The sequence below is a fragment of the Nicotiana sylvestris genome, chromosome 4, assembly GCF_000393655.2.
Source record: "Nicotiana sylvestris chromosome 4, ASM39365v2, whole genome shotgun sequence".
Taxonomy (NCBI): domain Eukaryota; kingdom Viridiplantae; phylum Streptophyta; class Magnoliopsida; order Solanales; family Solanaceae; genus Nicotiana; species Nicotiana sylvestris.
This window is the reverse complement of record NC_091060.1, coordinates 30738547-30757447: the sequence shown is the minus strand read 5'-3', so window position 1 is coordinate 30757447 and position 18901 is coordinate 30738547. Positions and strand designations below refer to the sequence as shown.

At 35.5% G+C, this 18901-nt stretch overlaps 1 protein-coding gene across 1 annotated transcript; it reads left to right on the top strand.

Annotated features, from left to right (window-relative positions):
- The first annotated feature begins 3000 nt into the window (after positions 1-3000).
- Positions 3001-3503, top strand: LOC138889386 (uncharacterized). The gene is made up of 2 exons (XM_070172690.1): positions 3001-3303; positions 3423-3503. The coding sequence occupies exons 1-2, from the start codon at positions 3001-3003 to the stop codon at positions 3501-3503; spliced, it is 384 nt and encodes a 127-aa protein (XP_070028791.1).
- The last annotated feature ends 15398 nt before the right edge of the window (positions 3504-18901 follow it).

Here is an 18901-nt window from a genome sequence, read left to right as displayed (position 1 = left end):
AGTCCAGCTGTATGCGCATGTATTCACATGTATCTGCGCTGCTGTATTCATGAATACAGCAGTAAAAAGCTCCTAAAATCATGGCAGTCCAGTTGTACGCATATGCATTCACATGTATTCACGTCATGTATTCATGAATACAGTAACGACAATCACCTTAAAAATAAGTATGTCCAGCTGTCTAAGAGAGAGGAAAAACATAAATAGCGTATTTCATTCCTTATATCATGCCTCAATTGTAGTATATAGCATAAATACTTATTTTTCTATAAAATATAAAAGGTAGTTGTAGAAAACAATATTTTAAAATGATTTTAATTTAAAATAAATAAGGTGTATACCTTTGCTATTGAAGGTAAAATTTTCTTCTTTTTAATAGAATTTTTCTTAATAGATTAGTTAATGCATGAAAAAGAAAATTGCAGATTGGGCCATCTGTACTCTTTGCAGGTTGGACTTTCGTCCCATGTAACGTATATTAGGCTGGCCCGAGTTAAAATTCCATTGGTGCTAGGTCTAACAGAATTTTGTAGTGAAATGGCGTGGGCTAACAAGTTAGTTACGTTTGTATTCCAGCATATTAAAAAATGAGCAAACTTCATTTGTAGCTACTAGGGCCAAACTTTCACAAAATAACCCCTTATAAGTAATAGTCTCAAAACAATAACATAGGTTAGCAACTGAAAAAGCTGAAACTATACGCTCAACGCAAACGAAAAGGAAAGCAGTCCTAATCGATTTTATATCCTAAATTCAAGCGTTCAGTATGGGATCTTCAACCTCCAAACATTATAAAAGTCGCCCAATTATTCACATTGTGAAAAATAAATTCTAGGGTTTCTGAAGATTAAATACAGAGAAGAGCTCCCAAAATTCACGCTGAAATTCAAAGTTTTTGCACAATTGCTGCCTACAATCAGCTTAATAGAGTTGAGATTTCGTTCTTAAATTGTGAAATTGATACAAAATTGACAAAATCAACTAATGTCTATGGAGATTGTGAATGTTGGAACCACCGTTCCAACTTTGATTCCGATTTTACTTTAATACAGTGGTGAATGGGTAAGTGAGAGTAAATTTGTTAATTTTCTTGTTATTGGCGTGTTGATCAATTCAGACTGTAGCTATGATTATTTTGTTGATGAGATATACAAGCAATTGGGTAGAGATTCAATTACGAGTGCAATGGAGATAAAATATACAGGAACGATGGCTATATAACAATTCCAATATACAATGATATGAGTGTGTGCTTGTATATGGAGATGAAAAAGAAAAACCTAGATATCACTGAATATCCATTATGTATAACATTGAAAACTGTGTATTCAAGTGTTGAATGCTCATATTCAAGTTCATACTTGGGTGGCAACTTACTCGGAACAACTTCAGTTGGAAACTTACTCGCAACAACTTCAGTTGGTTTACAGTATCAGAATGTAGAAGAAGTACACAGAACTAATATTGTTGAGATGATGGATAATCACGTAAAGGAAGACAAAATTGAGATATTGAAGGGAAATTGTATAATAAACAATCCACGACATGAAGAAATTGCAGAAGGTCAGTTATATTGGGACAAAGATACACTCATTAGTGTAATGAAGCACTACGCAATACGAGAAAAATGTCAATTTATAGTGGATAGATCATCTACAACAAGGTATGGTTTCTACTTATGAGATTGCACTTCTCTGTAATTTTTTATATACAGATCTGTATAAAAAATATATAATTATTGTACAGTGAGATTGCACTTCTCTGTAATTTTTTGTATACAGATATGTATAAAAAATGTATAATTATTGTATAGTGAGATTGCACTTCTCTGTAATTTTTTGTATACAGATTTGTATAAAAAATATATAATTATTGTATAGTAAGATTGCACTTCTCTGTATTTTTTTGTATACTGATCTGTATAAAGAATGTATAATTAATGTATAGTGAGATTACATATGTATACTGCTTGTTTATTTGAGACACAAGTGTAAATATCTGAAGAAATGCATTATCATAACACTATATTTTAAATAGGTATTGTCTTACATACGTGGATGAAAGTTACAAATGGAGTCTTAGATCTTCAAGTCTACACAAATCAAATGTCTTCAAGGTTAGACGATTCAATGACGTTCACACTTGCCCAGAGATGAGTAGACTATTTTCACAACGTCATGCTACTTCGTCAGCCATTGCAAAAATAATTTGCAACAAATATGCCAATCCAAAAACAATATACACTCCGGCAGACATCATGAGCGGCATGAAACAACAGTATGGGATTAATATGAGTTACGTATAAGCTTATAGAACAAAAGAAAAGGCGCTTGAACTACTAAGAGGGATACCACGCGAATCTTATAGAAAACTGTTGGGTCACTTGTATATGATAAATATGACAAATCCTAGTTCTGTCACAATATTACATAAATCAGAGGACGGGCGCTTCATGTATGTTTTTGTCGCACTAAATGCATCAATTATAGGATGGAAATATTGTTACCCTATTGTAGTGGTTGATGGGACAATCCTCAAATCATCACACAGAGGAACAATGTTAACAACTAGCGCACAAGACGCGGCAGGTGAATATGTCGCAGACTCGTATAATAATTATATATGCTATAGATAGTTCTTATCTGTGTATAACAAAAATAACATGTGGATGCTTTCTTATTTGCTTAACCAGGTAAAATTTTTCCACTAGCATACGCTGTTGTAGATTCTGAAATGATGCTTCTTGGGAATGATTTTTTTGAAATGTTTAGATAGACTTTTGGGGAAAGGGAAAGGATGTGCATCGTATCGGGTCGTCATGCAAGCATATTGAGGGGTGCTTCAATTGTGTATCTAGAGGTATCTCACTGTGTATGCATATTTCATCTTTGGAATAACATAAAGAAGCAGTTCAAGAAGAACTATGACCAGCTGAGGGAAGTTTTTTTTGCAATGGACAGAGCATACAAAATTGAAGATTTTAATCGCCTCATGTAAGATATGGACAACATTGATAAGAGGGTAAGGGGTTACCTATTCCAAGTTGGTTATGAAAAGTGGTCTATAGTGCATTCCACTGTTAATAGATCCATGGTGATGACTTTAAATATTGCCGAGTCACTCAATGCAAGGAACAGAGAGGCAAGAGAGCTACCAATCATGAGTTTGCCAGATTACATGATGAATTTAGTTATGGAATGGAATAATACAAATAGAATGACTGCAATGAGTACATTTATTGGCATAGGAAAAAAATATCATGAAGTTCTGAAGGAAAATAGCTATTTGTCGCAGAAGATGATGGTAAATATTCTTTTATCATGTCTTACTTCATACGCCAGAGTAACATACTTTGACAAAAATGCATTAATACTTGTCATATCTCTGTTTTAGTTTTACTAGTGATATCTATTTAAATTTAGGTGAAGCCTTCAACCGATTATGTATATGTAGTAATGGATGTTGAACAAAGGCGAAACATAGTTTGCATGCAAAAAAGATAATGCTCGTGCAAACGATTTCAAGTGGATAAGATTCCTTGTCTACATGCTATGGCAGTATTGGACTACACACACATGGAAGCACCCAAATATTGTTCTGCCTATTACACCAAGGAATACTTCAATAAGACATATGAAGTGCCAGTTAATCCACTTCATGATGAAACTACATGGGATCTTCCAACAGAGGTGTTAGATAAAGTGGTCCTACCACCGATAGTGAAGGGCAAACCAGGAAGACCGACGAAGTCGCGACGCAAGGGACTTTATGAATATCTGTATACTGAAACTGTTACATATGGACTGTGTGGAAAATAAGGACATAACAGAAGAACATGTAGGAATGCTCATGACAACTAGTAGATGCTGCTACAGTGATTTAGTATTTTGTAACATTTTTTCTTCTGAATATTACAATTAGAATATTGGGAAAATAATGAGATTTGCAATCAGATTCTCTCTGATGTATAAATTAAGATGCTACTTTTCGTCATAATGAAAGAAGTTTTATTTCAAATACTATTATGGATGTCACTATACAAAAAAAATATAAAAAATAGATGACAATATACAAAAAAGACTGTTACTATACAAAAATATACAAAATAAACTGTCACTATACAATTTATATGTAATATTTTGTTCCTATATAAAAAAAAATACAAAATAAACTATAGCTATACAAAAAATATACAAAATAGATGTCACTATACAAAAACTATACAAAAAGAGGGATTACCAATTAAATATACAAAATAGAAATTGTATATTTATACAATTTACATACAATAGACTGTGACTATCCAAAAAATATACAGATAGATATCACTTTACAAAATAGACTGTCGCTATACAGTTTATATACAGTTAGTTGCCCCCAAAACATCATTCACAAAACTTTTTGTAGTAACTTAGCAACTCCAGCTAAATTTGCAAAATCTTTCGAAAATGCAAAAGTTGTCAAAACAGATTAAACTATATAAATTACAAAACTAAAACTGTAGAAAAGTCAAAACTACACAAAATCTGAAATTTTCATAATTTCACTATTAACTGAAAACTACACAACAAGTCGCAACTAAAAGTAATATTCAACATTAGCATTTCAAACATATTGTTCAAAGACATCCCAAACAAAAAGCATAAAACGTGATATAAGTATGCAACTGTATCCAATCATAGACAATATCAAAACCAAAATACTTCCATCTTAAAACTACATGTGCATTTTCTGTTAAACTATCCCAAACTACTTTATCTTGCTTTTTTTCTTGATATCCTTCAAAGTCTTGTTATCACAAACGACATGCGTCTTGCCCTTTTTCTTGTTATCCTTCAAAGACTTGTCATCAACAACGGAATGCGACTTGCTTTTTTTCTTGTTATCCTTTTTTATCTGATCCTTCAATCTACCAGTAGACTCATCATCACTATCTGCATGTTCTCTTTGTTTCTTCACTCCATAATCCCATAGCAATATACCATATCGGTTCTGTATCCTATCAATATCAATAGCTTTAGGAATACTGCTATCTTGAATGATGTACTCAGCAAATGCAACAACATAAACACCACAATCACTATATACAAGGTAGCACATAAACATTGAATAAAAGTTAGGATAACATCCAAATAGGAATTCATATACAAAAAATGAATAAGAATCAGAAATATTCAATAATAATTTACGTGTTATCTTGCATTGGCAACCCATCAACGACATGAATCTCAAAAGGATCATTGGCGGGGATTCCCATAGGATTCTCCTTTGTGTCCCCAAAACCAATACGATGAAGGAAATATGGGAGCAACACTAAGTATGGCTCAACTGATCTCCAAACTGCACTATTCTATCGCGCGCCACTCATGGAATCTTATACATAAATGCGCAGTCTTTGAATGACAATCTCGCCAATATCCAGTGCCACTTATCAGACAGATTATAGGGAAAAGGACTTCATCAACAGTAGACCAAGGAATATTACATCTTAAAAAAATACCCAAGTATATACTCAGCAATTGGATATGTTTCAGTAATCAAATTCATGTCTCTGTTTTTCTCTAAAAACTCCTTGTACAAATTCGAAATAAAGCAGTTAAACCAACAGTCAGTAGTTGTGAATCTTACTGGAACATCAACACCGTACTTCCCTTTCTTTCTCAAATAGTAAAAAATTACATCAATATGCTGAAATATGAAGAATATACACACATAGTCAGAAAATTACAGTATGAGAAAACTAAAAATGTATATCACCAGTTTATATTTTACAGTTAAAGCGTTGACTTACTGAATCACACAAGGGTAGGCCGGGATATGCAAATGTGAAGAACCATTTTTTCCTCCAATATCATCAACTCCAAATTCAAAGATTTTATTTAGCTTATTGCTAGCCTCTGTATAAACACTGTCCCTGATGAATCATGATAAAAAGATATGGTTCATAACACGAAACACGAAAATAAATAAGAAAAAAAAAAGAAAAAAGAAAAAACTGAAACATAAAACTTACGGCTCATTAGTCCTTAAGCCTCTATTGATGAAAGTGTTCCACTTACACAATACTCTGAAATCAACAGGATTGTCAATATTTCCCTGAAAAGGATACTTTATAGTCAAGATGGGCTTCTTTGACTTAGTTGACTTATTTTCAACAACTTGGATGGTTCCACCAGAGTCAAATGTGTTCATGAATAGTGATTTCATGACCCCTGCTGGTTTCCTTTCTCTAGGGTTCATTTCAGGTGTGTCATGATCAACAACAACTATACAATCTTCTTGCATAGTAGCAATATTTTTCTCCACTCCTATACAATCACCATGTACAATATTTTGATTGAAATACTTTTAGGTGATTGCAGTTATTTGAGCCTCAGCATCACTACTCCAGCTATTGTCCTCACCAACTTCCTCACAACTATTTTTACCAAGTTGTACAGAATCATCCACCAAACTCCCCATATTAGCAGTATTTTTGTCACAAAACTGCTGGGTGATTGCAGTGATTTCAAGTTCGGCATCCTCAATCCAGGCTTCGTCATTACCAACTCCTTCACTACTTTTACCATCTTGTATAGAATCCTTCACCACACCCTCCATAACATTAACAATTTGCTCTAGACTTACTTCATTGTCAACATTTTTCTTTACAACTTCTTCAATGCCAATATTTTTCTCCATAACTTCCTCACTACCAAAATTATTCTCTGAAACTTCCTTATCATGATGGTTGTTATCTTTTCGATTACCCTATTCAGAAAAAATATACAAAAAGTTGTAAAATTATACTCCCCCGTTTCAATTTATATGAACCTATTTCCTTTTTGGTCCGTGCCAAAAAAAATGACTCCTTTCTTTATTTGAAAACAATTTACCTTTATGCAATGATTTATAGCCACACAAAATATATGTGCCTCATTGTACACCACAAGTTCAAAAGTCTTCTCTCTTTTCTTAAACTCCCTGCCCAGTCAAATGGGTTCATATAAATTGAAATGGAGGGAGTAGTAAATGGTAAAAATAACAAATAAGCATAGTCATAAGAATACCTTTGAAGCATTGCGTTCACCTAGAGCTTTAAAAAACTTTTCAAATGAGGAAATCATTAAGTTCTCCAAAGATGAAACCTTGTCGTTTACCTATAAAAGGAAAAGTGAAACCGAATATCAATTAAGTTGTCAGAACTGCTCAAAGACAAAATAGAATTGTACCTTCTTGATTTCGCTTCTCAGAAGTTTCAGCTCTTTCTCGCTTGAATTCAAGTTACTGGCCTGTGGATCCGAATTCTCATTGTTGATAGATTGTGATTCCGGCTATTTTTGGAGTGCTTCTTAGCATTTGTTTTAACTTCAGCCACAACTCCATATTCAATATGAATCTCATTTTTATCTTCACAAACCGGGACAAAGTCATGCAATTGAAGCCTTGTTTGTTGATCATTTGTTGGGAAAATGTTACCAAACACCAACTACAAATAAATAAATAAATAAAAGTTAGCAATCATTAATTTTTTTTTAAAAAAAGACAACTTATGTATCAGAAATGTATCAAAAATGCATAATTAATGTATCAGAAATGTATCAGAATGCATAATTCATGTATCAGAAATGTATGAGAAATGCATAATTCATGTATCAAAATGTATAATTTATGTATCAGAAATGTATTTTTTTTTACCTGCTCCTGACTTAAAAGAAAAAACTCTTTCTTCAACCTCTTAAACGCCACCTTCTTCTTTACTTTCCAGTTAAGTATGTGTGGCACAAGATCTCCAATCCGGTAAGCGAGGTTTTTGCGAGTATAGAGGCAGCATTCATAAAACCAACATTGGAATGCCAAAGGCAAATCACCATATCAGTACATCTCTCTCCTGCTACGAACCTTATCCTTCATTGACTCCAACATAGCATTAAAAACCACTTTTACCCAAGGGAAAGTCTCAAAATCACCAGATTCAACCAACAGAAAATCATTCTTTGTTATCAAATCACCATTCGTAATAGAAAACAGGAAACTTTGAATGAAATACAATACTGCAATCTTTAATGCATCCTCATCAGATTTCCACATCTTTTTTAAGAAACAATCAGTTAACAATTTCTTAGACACTTTCGACATGCTTGGAAAGTACAATTCCATCAACCGACTCGACTGGACAGATTCATAATCCTTATTGGGATCACCATTACACTTTAAACCTGTGATAATAGAAAACTCTGCAAGTCCAAAGTGCAACTTGGTGTTATTCACTTTAATCCATAACTCATTATCTTTAGGTGACATCACTTCCCTAAGCAATAGTGAATGGATAAGTTGGTTCTGTATAAAAAATTCGGGCAAGTCCACAAAATAACCAAAACATGTTCTTCTAAACATCTCAATCTGCTGATCATCCAAATTATCTTTCAAATGTTTCACTATACTGCAGTTTGTATGCACACTGATATGGGTACTATAATGATCACCCAAAGGAACATACTAATCCCAAAGTTGCAAACAACACAAAAATATAAATATATATAAGCTTCATAACAATCACAAATACGCACTTTAAACATTACATATACAATATGTGGATAGATGATATACTTTATATACAAAAGTTGCACATTACTTATTGACTTGATACACATTATATACAATATGAAAAAGAATGATATATTTTATATACAAATCTAAAATATAACTGCTATATTGGTTAAATTTCTACATATTAAAATAAACTAAGCGCACACAAGTCAAAGTTCTATCATTAGAAAATACCTTCAAATCAGATGAGCTAGAATATTTTTGATCAACATGAACTTTTCTCTTTTTTGATGGAACATCATCCCCATCACTTTTAGTCTTCCTTTTAGAACCTTTACCCTTATCTGTCACAACATCCTTTCCCACTATTTTAATCTTTCTTTTTGAACTTGTGCCTTTTTCAACAACTACATGCTGAGCAATGTGTGACCTCGTTACTCTATCGCTGGGAGTCCCGCTATGAGAACGAGTCCTTCTATGAACAGGGGTATTTTGCTTTCCTTCACTAGGGGTATTTTGCATTGCTTCAACAGATTTATGGGTTGCATGCCCCAATAGAGACGACTATGAACAAAAATCGGAAAACCTAGAGTCGACTATGAACAAAAATCGAAAAACCTACTGAAATTTTGACTTACATTGAAATCAAGAGTAAAAATACAGAAGTTGTGTTTGAGAAGAAAGGTGTTTTGAGAGAGCCGAGTTAAAGGAGCGAGTTAAAAGGCGTGGGTGGTTTATGGATTATGGGCTAGTAGATGTAATAAGTTTGGGCTGGAGGGACATTTCGGGTCCAAGGGGGAAACTTGGGCTATTAAAATTTTGAAGGACTATACAGGGTAATTTTCTCTTGTAAAATTTCAGTACATTATACTGGAATCTCATATGTAAAAATTCGAACTCTAGCATATTATGTTGAATTTTGTTTCTTCAGATTTTATCTTTACATAAAAAAGTTGCTAAATTTCAATTATTTTTGAAACTATAACTATTTTTAATTACCTAAATCAGACTACTTCTGATTTTTTCCCAACTTTGCAAGGATATATGGGAGATCCAAAGTGTTTGACAGCCCAGTCGACACTCCTTCCAATTGACATAATTAATTTATGCAACATTGTAGTTAAAGAATATATTCGATCATAGTACGGTTCAAACTGTGAAATTTTTGTCACAAATTGTCTCTTAGGGATAATCCCTCGTCCTTAAATTTTTCTGACTCCTTAAGAATAAAAACCACTTTTAATTATCACTAAATAAATTATATTATCTGTGCGTATATGGGCAAAAGATGCTAATACTCTTCTCTTTATTTAGAGCCTAGACGGCACTTGCATGTCTTCCAATTTTCCACCTTGTTTTCACTTATGACAAGTGTAGAGGAAATAATGGATGTTTGATGTGCAGTTTTGGTTAATTGGTTTCACATGATGAACTTTTGATTCTATTAATAAAAGTTGTGCAAACTAGAATTTCTCCTCCTCCTCCTCCTTTCAATAAATTATCAGCACATTGGAAAGAATAAGATATATGACACAGAAAATTAAAGGCTCTTTGCTTATTTCTGGTTGAAACTGGGTGGGTAATATTCCATTGGCTTATATTATCTATCGTTAATGATTTGATCGAATCTATTTAGTTGAAGAAGATTGAACAACACTATCGTTATGTCTTAAACTTGTTGAAGAAGACAATGTTAGTCTATTGAATTTTGAAGGTTTAAGTTAAATTAACCATTGTCATCAGAAATTTTGAATCATTCATTTGGCATTGATTTGGAGCAATTTGAACAAAATATTTGTGAAATTTTTTATTTTGGAATCCGTCAAGATTTATGTAATCCAAAATATGACGATCTGTTAGAAATTGGCCGTCAATTTGAAAGCCTATGAATTCATCATGATTTCGCTATCTAATAGTACTAGCTATGAATGTAATTTTTTAAAACAAGGTCAAAATTTAATTAGTGATACTGTACTATTTGTGCAAATCTCCCTTTTACTTTAATCAAATCTTGTTCTAGAGAAGATGACAAACGAATGTTAAAATAGCACGGTCTAGCTAGTTTTCGGACTGGTTATTCAAAAATAGCCAGCGTTTATCAAATCAATGAAAAATAGCCACTATTTTGCTGCAACAGACACCGGTCCAACATAATATACTGGAGTTTGGTACATCCGTGTATGAACTTCCAGCATATTATGCTGAAATATTTTTCCGAATTTTGAACAGTATTTTCGTTCAAATTTATCTTTACATGAAAAGTGGCTAAATTTCGATTGCCTTTGAAACTGTGACTATTTTTGAATTTCTCCCCAAAAGAATGGATGATTTGCACAAATAAGATCTTCCATTTAGATTTTGACCCTGCTAAGAAAAGTCTAGGGAAAAAAGTCTATGCTGTCAAATGTTAATAGGTATGCTAATTTCGATTGTCACCTTCTTAAGGTGATCATCAGAGTTTCTGGCAAAAAATTCCTACTGATCACCATTATATGCTTATAGTGATCATTAGGAGTTTTGGCCAATTTACCATAAATTAAATTTTTTGCTAACGAGCGTGCTATAGAATTTTGGTGCGGTGCTATTTTTCCAACCTTTTTTTAGCTGACGGGCTTTTAACACTTTTGGCTAGTTGGCCAAATACAATTACATCACTAGCCACGTATACAAAAAATATACACTGATTATATATAATATATAAAAAATACACATTTGATGACTATTAATTTAGAGGGAGGGGGCTACACTACACTATGTAGGTTTTCAAATAATAAATAGCGATTTAAAAAAGGTCCCAATGGAGCAGGCGGTGAATGGGTCAATAGGTTATTCATGCTAATATGCAGAAGAGGAAGAATTCAAAAGACGGATCCATAACTTTTAGGTTAATAAATTTGGAGCAAAAAACCTAAGTACGCAAAATTTCAGGAAATATTCCACTTGGGTAGCAGCCTAATGTATTTTACACATTAGGCCACTAAATATTTATATTTCTAGCAAGAAATCTTAAAAAGATACCCCTAAAATCAAGCATCAAAATCTTTCGTTTCCTCTATAGTATCAGTTTCACTTGGATTCTGCTCCACAATTAATATGATTCCTAAGTTAGAGTCTGACAATTGGGTTATACGTAACAACAGTAATCTCTCCCATTCTATATATTGCATATATTATACGAGAAGCAAACTAGCAGAAAGAAAACGACTAAATATTTGGTTTATTTGTTCTGCCATGGATAACAGAATCACTATTTTGGTTCAACATAGCAGGGAATGGGATATGCAACACAGGTTTAAAAATTTCAGCGTTGATGGGTTGTTGATCAATATAGATTGGGATTTTAAATCTTTTCGTTCGGAGATATCAAAGATCCTTGGAGTTGATGCAAACAATGATACGATGGATATTGAATTTTCTGTGAAAGAGAATTTTCCACCAATAAAAATATACGACGGCAGGAGTTTGGGCTTATACATGGAGTTGAAAAGGAAAAAATTGTCATGCACTGGTTATCCTTTGTGTATAAGCAAGAAGGAGTCGGTTAATGATGGTACATGCTCGAATTCGGTTGTAAATGAATCGATGAATATGAATTTGACAATGGTCGACAATCTGGAAACTACTGAATTTTTTAATACAAAAAATGAGGAGGACTGTGATGTTATGCAGATCGATGACTATGGTATTATTGACAACAGTAAACATCCAGAGGTTATTGAAGGCCAGTTATACAAAAACAAGGATGTACTGCAAAATGTTATGAAACATCTTGCAATCTGAGAGAAGTTCCAGTTTAAGGTTGAGCGTTCAAATAAGACCAGGTAAACATGAAGTTAATGTCATGTTGTATAAAATTTAATATATAACAGTTTCATAAAAGGATGCAGAAGGACTAAAAATATGCAACGTATTATCTGAAATAAACTTAAATTACACATGTATATTTTTCAGCTAGTATCATTGAGAGACTAACAGTAACGTTTGTGTTTTCGGTTTGTATATGCACGAATTATACTTGGAATTATGGTTGTTGTATGTCTATATCAGTAGGTTTCAAACTAGGTTTTAGCTAAGTTACATTGTTATTTTATAATTGAAATCAAAAAGTAATTAACTTATGTAGTATAATCATATTGCAGGTATTATCTCGTATGTATGGATGATCAATGCTCATGGAATCTTAAGTCATCAAGCCTAAACACCTCGAATATATTTAAGGTGAGAAAGTTAGAAAAAGTTCACATATGTGGAAATAATTCCAGATTATTTTCACAACGGCAGGATACCTCAAATCTCGTTAGAAGTTTGATAATGAACAAGTTAGATGATCCTAGAACAAGAGAAGTGATAGGAGGAGACGCCAAGGCCAGCGGACATCTGCATGACTACCTCGGGTCGCTTGAATGGACTGAAGACAACCCCCTCATTACGGTCTAAATGCTCCGGTATCGATATCTTCACACAGTACAGAGTATAGTATCAGCACACCCGACCCCATATGCTGGTAAGTGCCTAGCCTAACCTCGACAAAGTAGTGACGAGGCTAGGACCAGACTACCAAATAAACCTATGCAGTTAAATCATATACAGCGGAAAAATAAAAACGGATAACTACAGTTAAAGATGGAAGGGGGGAAAACATGCTTCGGGGAGTAACAGATAACAACAGAATATCAAGAGGAATATAAAGAAACCAAATCCAATTACTAACAAGGATAAGGAAAACAAATGCAGAATTCACTTTCGTTTCACATCTTGTTGCAGGCGTGCAACCCGATCCCATTTCATATATCTCGTTGCAGGCGTGCAACCCGCTCCCATTTCATATATCTCGTTGCAGGCATATAACCTGCTCCCATTTCATATATCTTGTTGCAGGCGTGCCACCCGCTCCCATTTCATATATCTTGTTGCAGGCGTGCAACTCGCTCCCATTTCATATATCTTGTTGCAGGCATGCAACCTGCTCTCATTTCATATATCTTGTTGCAGGCGTGCAACCCGCTCCCATTTCATATGTTTCCGTGACAGCGTGCCACCCGATCCCATTTACAAATCAACAACAATCACGAAAGAATCCCGGCAAGGGAACAAGAGTATAACAACAACATCCCGACAAGGAAAAACAATATCATAAACAATAACATCCCGGCAAGCGAACAATTTCATAATAATAACATCCCGGCAAGGGAGATAATATCATAAACAATAACATCCCGGCAAGGGAACCAACAATGATAATCAACATGTTAAGCATGAATAAATCTCAACGGAGTCACAACAATTACAACACTAGACCCACAGGCATGCTTGACACCGACGTATAGATACTCATCACCATGCCTATACGTCGTACTCCACAATTAACACAGAAAATAAGACACAACTCCTAATCCCTCAATCTAAGGTTAGACCAAATACTTACCTTGATGCCACGAACACAATTCAAGTCTCAACTATTGCTTTCCCTCTTGATTCCACCACCAATTCGCTTGTATCTAGCCACAAGTTACTTAACTATATCAATAAATGCTAAATGAATCCATTCCAATGCATGAAAATAGGTTTTCTAAAGTTTTTCCCAAAAAGTCAAAAATCGACCCGGGCCCACATGGTCAAAACACGAGGTTCAAACCTAAACCCGATTACCCATTCCTCCACGAACCCAAATATATAATTTATTTTGAAATCACACCTCAAATCGAGATCCAAATCCCCAAAATTTGAAAAACCTAGGTTCTACCTAAAACACCCAATTTTTCCCATGAAAACCCTTGATTTTGAGTTGAAATCATGTGAAAAGATGTTAAAAATTAATGAAAACGAGTTAGAAATGACTTACAATCGATTTGAAAGAGTACTTATCTTTGAAAAATCGCCCAAAGGTGTTTTGGTTTTGAAAGGGTTTGAAAAATGAATGTTTTTCAGCTAAGTTATGAATTTGCAGGTTGCAGATGTCGCAATTGCGACCAGGGTTCGCAATGACAAACCTTTCAGAAGACTGCTATCATCGCATTTATGATTAATGTTCGCAATTGCGAACTCTCTTTTGCGATGGGATTGTCGCATTTGCGACACTGAAGGATTCCGAGCCACTTCGCAAATGCGATGAGCCCTTTGCATTTGCGGTTTCGCTTTTGCGATGACTTCGTCGCATTTGCGACCCCAAGGCAGACCAGGTCTTTTTCGCATATGCGATAAACGTTCGCATTTGCGGGTTCTCATTTGCGAGGAGGCTTCGCATTTGCGAATCCTGCAGACCTACAACATACCAGCTAAAAACCTGTAACTTCCTAAGTCCAAATTTCACTCCGTGGCCTATCCAAAACTCACCCAAGCCCTCGGGACTCCAAACCAAACATGCACACTAACCTAAAAACATCTTACGGACTTGCTCGTGCAATCAAATCCTTAAAATAATATCAACAACTATGAATTAAACCCTAAATTCATGAAATTATTTAAGAACACCAAAATTTCAAATTTCTCAACTTTAAGTCCGTTTTATACCAAACCAATTCCGATATTTACCAAATTTTACAGATTCAACCTGATTATTATTTCAAACTTGTATCGGGCTCCGAAACCAAAATACGGGCCCGATACCATCAATTTCAAATACCTTTCATTTCCAAAAAAAACTCTTATATATTTCCAGAAAATAATTTTCTTTAAAAATTCATTTCTCGGGCTTGGGACCTCAGAATTTAATTCCGAGCATACACCCAAGTCCCATATTTTCCTACGAATCCTCTGGGACCGTCAAATCACGGGTTCGGGTCCGTTTATCCAAAATGTTGACTGAAGTCAACTTAAATTTATTTTTACTGCAAAATTCATCATTTTTTACAGATTTTCACATAATGGCTTTCCGGATACACGTTCGGACTGTGAACGCAAATCGAGGTGAGACAGGAAGATGTTTTTAAGGCCTCCGAACATAGAATTTATTTCTAAAACAAGTGATGACTTTTTGGGTCATCACATTCTCCACCTCGAACGGATATAAGAAGGAAGTACCTGGGTCGGAGAAAAGATGGGGATAACGGCTCCAAATATCAGACTCGGACTCCCAGGTCGATGCCTCAACAGGCTGACCTCTCCACTGAACACGAATAGAAGGGAAACTCTTCGATCTTAACTGACGAACCTGCCGTTCTAGAATAGCTACCGGCTCCTCCTCATAGGACAAGTCCTTATCCAACTGGACAGTGCTGAAATCTAACACGTGGGATAGATCGCCGTGATACTTACGAATCATAGACACATGAAATACTGGATGCACGACTGATAAGCTCGGCGGCAACGCAAGTCTGTAAGCCACCTCTCCCACTCGATCAAGAATCTCAAACGGGCCAATGAACCTAGGTCTAAGCTTGCCCCTCTTCACAAATCTCATCACGCCCTACATAGGCGACACCGAAGCAATACCCGCTCACCGACCATGAATGCCAAATCACGAACCTTACGGTCGGCATAACTCTTTTGCCTGGACTGAGCTGTACGAAGCCTATCCTGAATGATCTCAGATGCTGCTCGTGCTCCTCCCGGCTATGGGAATAGATCAAAATATCATCAATGAAAACTATCACGAACAAATCCAAGTAAGTCCCGAACACTCGGTTCATCAAATCCATAAAAGTTGCTGGGGCATTTGTCAACCCAAATGACATTACCAAGAACTCATAATGCCCGTACCGAGTGCGGAAAACTGTCTTAGGGACATCAGATGCCCTAGTCCTCAACTGATGGTAGCCAGATCTCTAGTCAATCTTCGAAAATACCTTGGCACCCTGAAGCTGATCAAACAAATTTTCAATCCTCAGCAATGGATACTTATTCTTGATTGTAACCTTGTTCAACTGCCGATAATCTATACACATTCGCATCGATCCATCCTCCTTCTTAACAAACAACACCGGTGCACCCCAAGGCGAGACACTAGGTCTAATGAAGCCTTTCTCAAGCAAGTCTTGCAACTGCTCCTTCAATTCTTTCAACTCAAGCGGGCCATAAGATACGGCGGGATAGAAATGGGTTGAGTGCTCCGAGCACATCAATGCAGAGTCAATATCTCTGTCGGGTGGCATACCCGGCAGGTCTGAAGGAAATACCTCAGGAAACTCATGAACAACAGGTACAAAATCCATAGAAGGAACCTCGGCACTAGAATCACGAACATATGCCAAATAGGCCAAACACCCCTTCTCGACCATACGCCGAGCCTTCATATATGAGATAACCAGTCCATCCCTAATATGAAATTAAAATCAACCATGTCCAACAGTAACAAATCTATCCGAGTCTCAAGACCCCCGGTCATAGTGATGTTCTAAACGTTAATACCACACAAGAGGGGGGTGATTTGTGTGGTACCTAATTTTTTGATCTAGAAGAACCTGGTTCTTCTAGGTGTTCTAACTGCTACTGTTGCAGAAATAAAAGTACAAAAAATAAAGAACACACAGATTTTTACGTGGAAAACACCTGGCTCAAAAGGTGAAAAAATCATGACCTACTACTCAGTAGGATTTTTCCAAACATCCACTAAAATCACTGAGCCAAAACAACATTTACAAAACTCTTTGTAAACTTAAGGATTAACTCTAATCCCTGTGTAGCACAAAGCCTCAACTGTTGCGACACCTTCAAGTTAGCCTATAACTTGAACACTCAAAGTACCTATTACAAATGCTTCTATGAAAGCTGAAAAGGTACAACTTTAAACTACCTACTACAATTGAACTAGAATAAGAATAAACACAACAAAACTGGTTCTTCTATCTCGTTCAAGTAGCTTCAGGTTTGCACACTTGAATTACACACGAACTGCTTGCAAAAAGCGTTGCTATTTTGCTCCTTATTCACGTTTAACTTCTGCGTATGTGCAACACCTGTAAAAGAGAACAATCACTATTATTTAATGTGTTAGTAATCAGAGTTTGATTGAGACTCAATTGCTGATCTTCCATCGAAGTTGAGTCCTTGTTCAATACAAACTCCAACCCTATCATTTATCTGGATTGTGTGATTGTGTCCTCTTACCATAAGGAGACTTTCTCTCCTCATCCAATATACAACCTTTTCAATCAGTTCAGAAGATATTGCTGCTTGATTACTGAGACTTGTCTCCTTCACGTGTATCTCACATGTCTAGGTTGATAAATATTATGCCTCAAATGATGAACCTGGTCCATGACTGAGTTCATTTGTCATTCTTCAAAACTTCACCTGAACTTGGGCCAACAAATTCCCCCTTTTTGATGATGACAAACTCTGTGCTTTTACTAATCAAAGAACCTGTAGGAACTCAGCTTGACCAACTCATGATGACAAACTCTGTGTTTTACTAATCAAAGAACCTGTAGGAACTCAGCTTGACCAACAACACATTAACTTAGAATTTTAACTTATCATCAAGGACCAGATTTAATTAGGTTATAAATATCACATTATTCAGAATAAAGAGTAAAACACAATATATCTTTCCCCTTTTGGCATCATCGAAAAGTTGCATGAATTGTGAATCCTATAATTTAGTAATTACTTATGGCCACTTGGGCAACTGCAAGTGAAAACATGGATGAAATCATCAATAATCAACAAACATATTCAAACTATTAAGAGCAAAATCTTCATAGAACAAGAGAAACAACAACTGTCATTGATAAGATATGTTTCCACCAACAAACCACAAAAAGAAAGAAAAACTTCCAAAGCATGAGCAAAAAAACGAAAAAGTCCCTAATCTAGGTTACTGGGGGTACTAGATTGGTTCAGAAGACAACAACTGGACATCCTAGGGCTTGGAGGAACTAGAGGGCTGGATTTGGAGAAGGTTGAGCATATTCTGAAGCATCCCATCACTCTTCTCTTTTTCTTTTGCTAGCTCAGTTCTAAGGCCATCTCTTTCAGTTTCCAGTTCAGCTATACGAGCCTGGAGCCAAGCAATTTCAGCATCCTTAGATCCACACTCTTGAACCAAAGCCCTAACCTTGCTGTTCACAGGTGTCTTCAGGGATGAACCAGGTTCAACTGGGGTGGCATTGACTGGATAATCACAAGCTAGAAGAGTTTTGATGCCAAAGTGTTCCTTGCTTGATGCCATCTCCCATTTCTTCAAAGGTACATTTAGCCTATCCATAACAGTAGTCAATATGAACCCATATGGGGTGGCATGAACCTTGGAGCCATTTATGACCCTGTCCAGTAATTTGACAATAAAGGCAGGCCAATTGATCTGCATTCCTCTCACAAGGCACTCCATAAGAACCAGGTCCATGTAGTTGGCAGTATGCCTCCGCTCCTGTCTGGGCAACATGAACTTGTTAACAAATTCAAACAAGACCTTGTGCTCAGGCCTCATCTCACT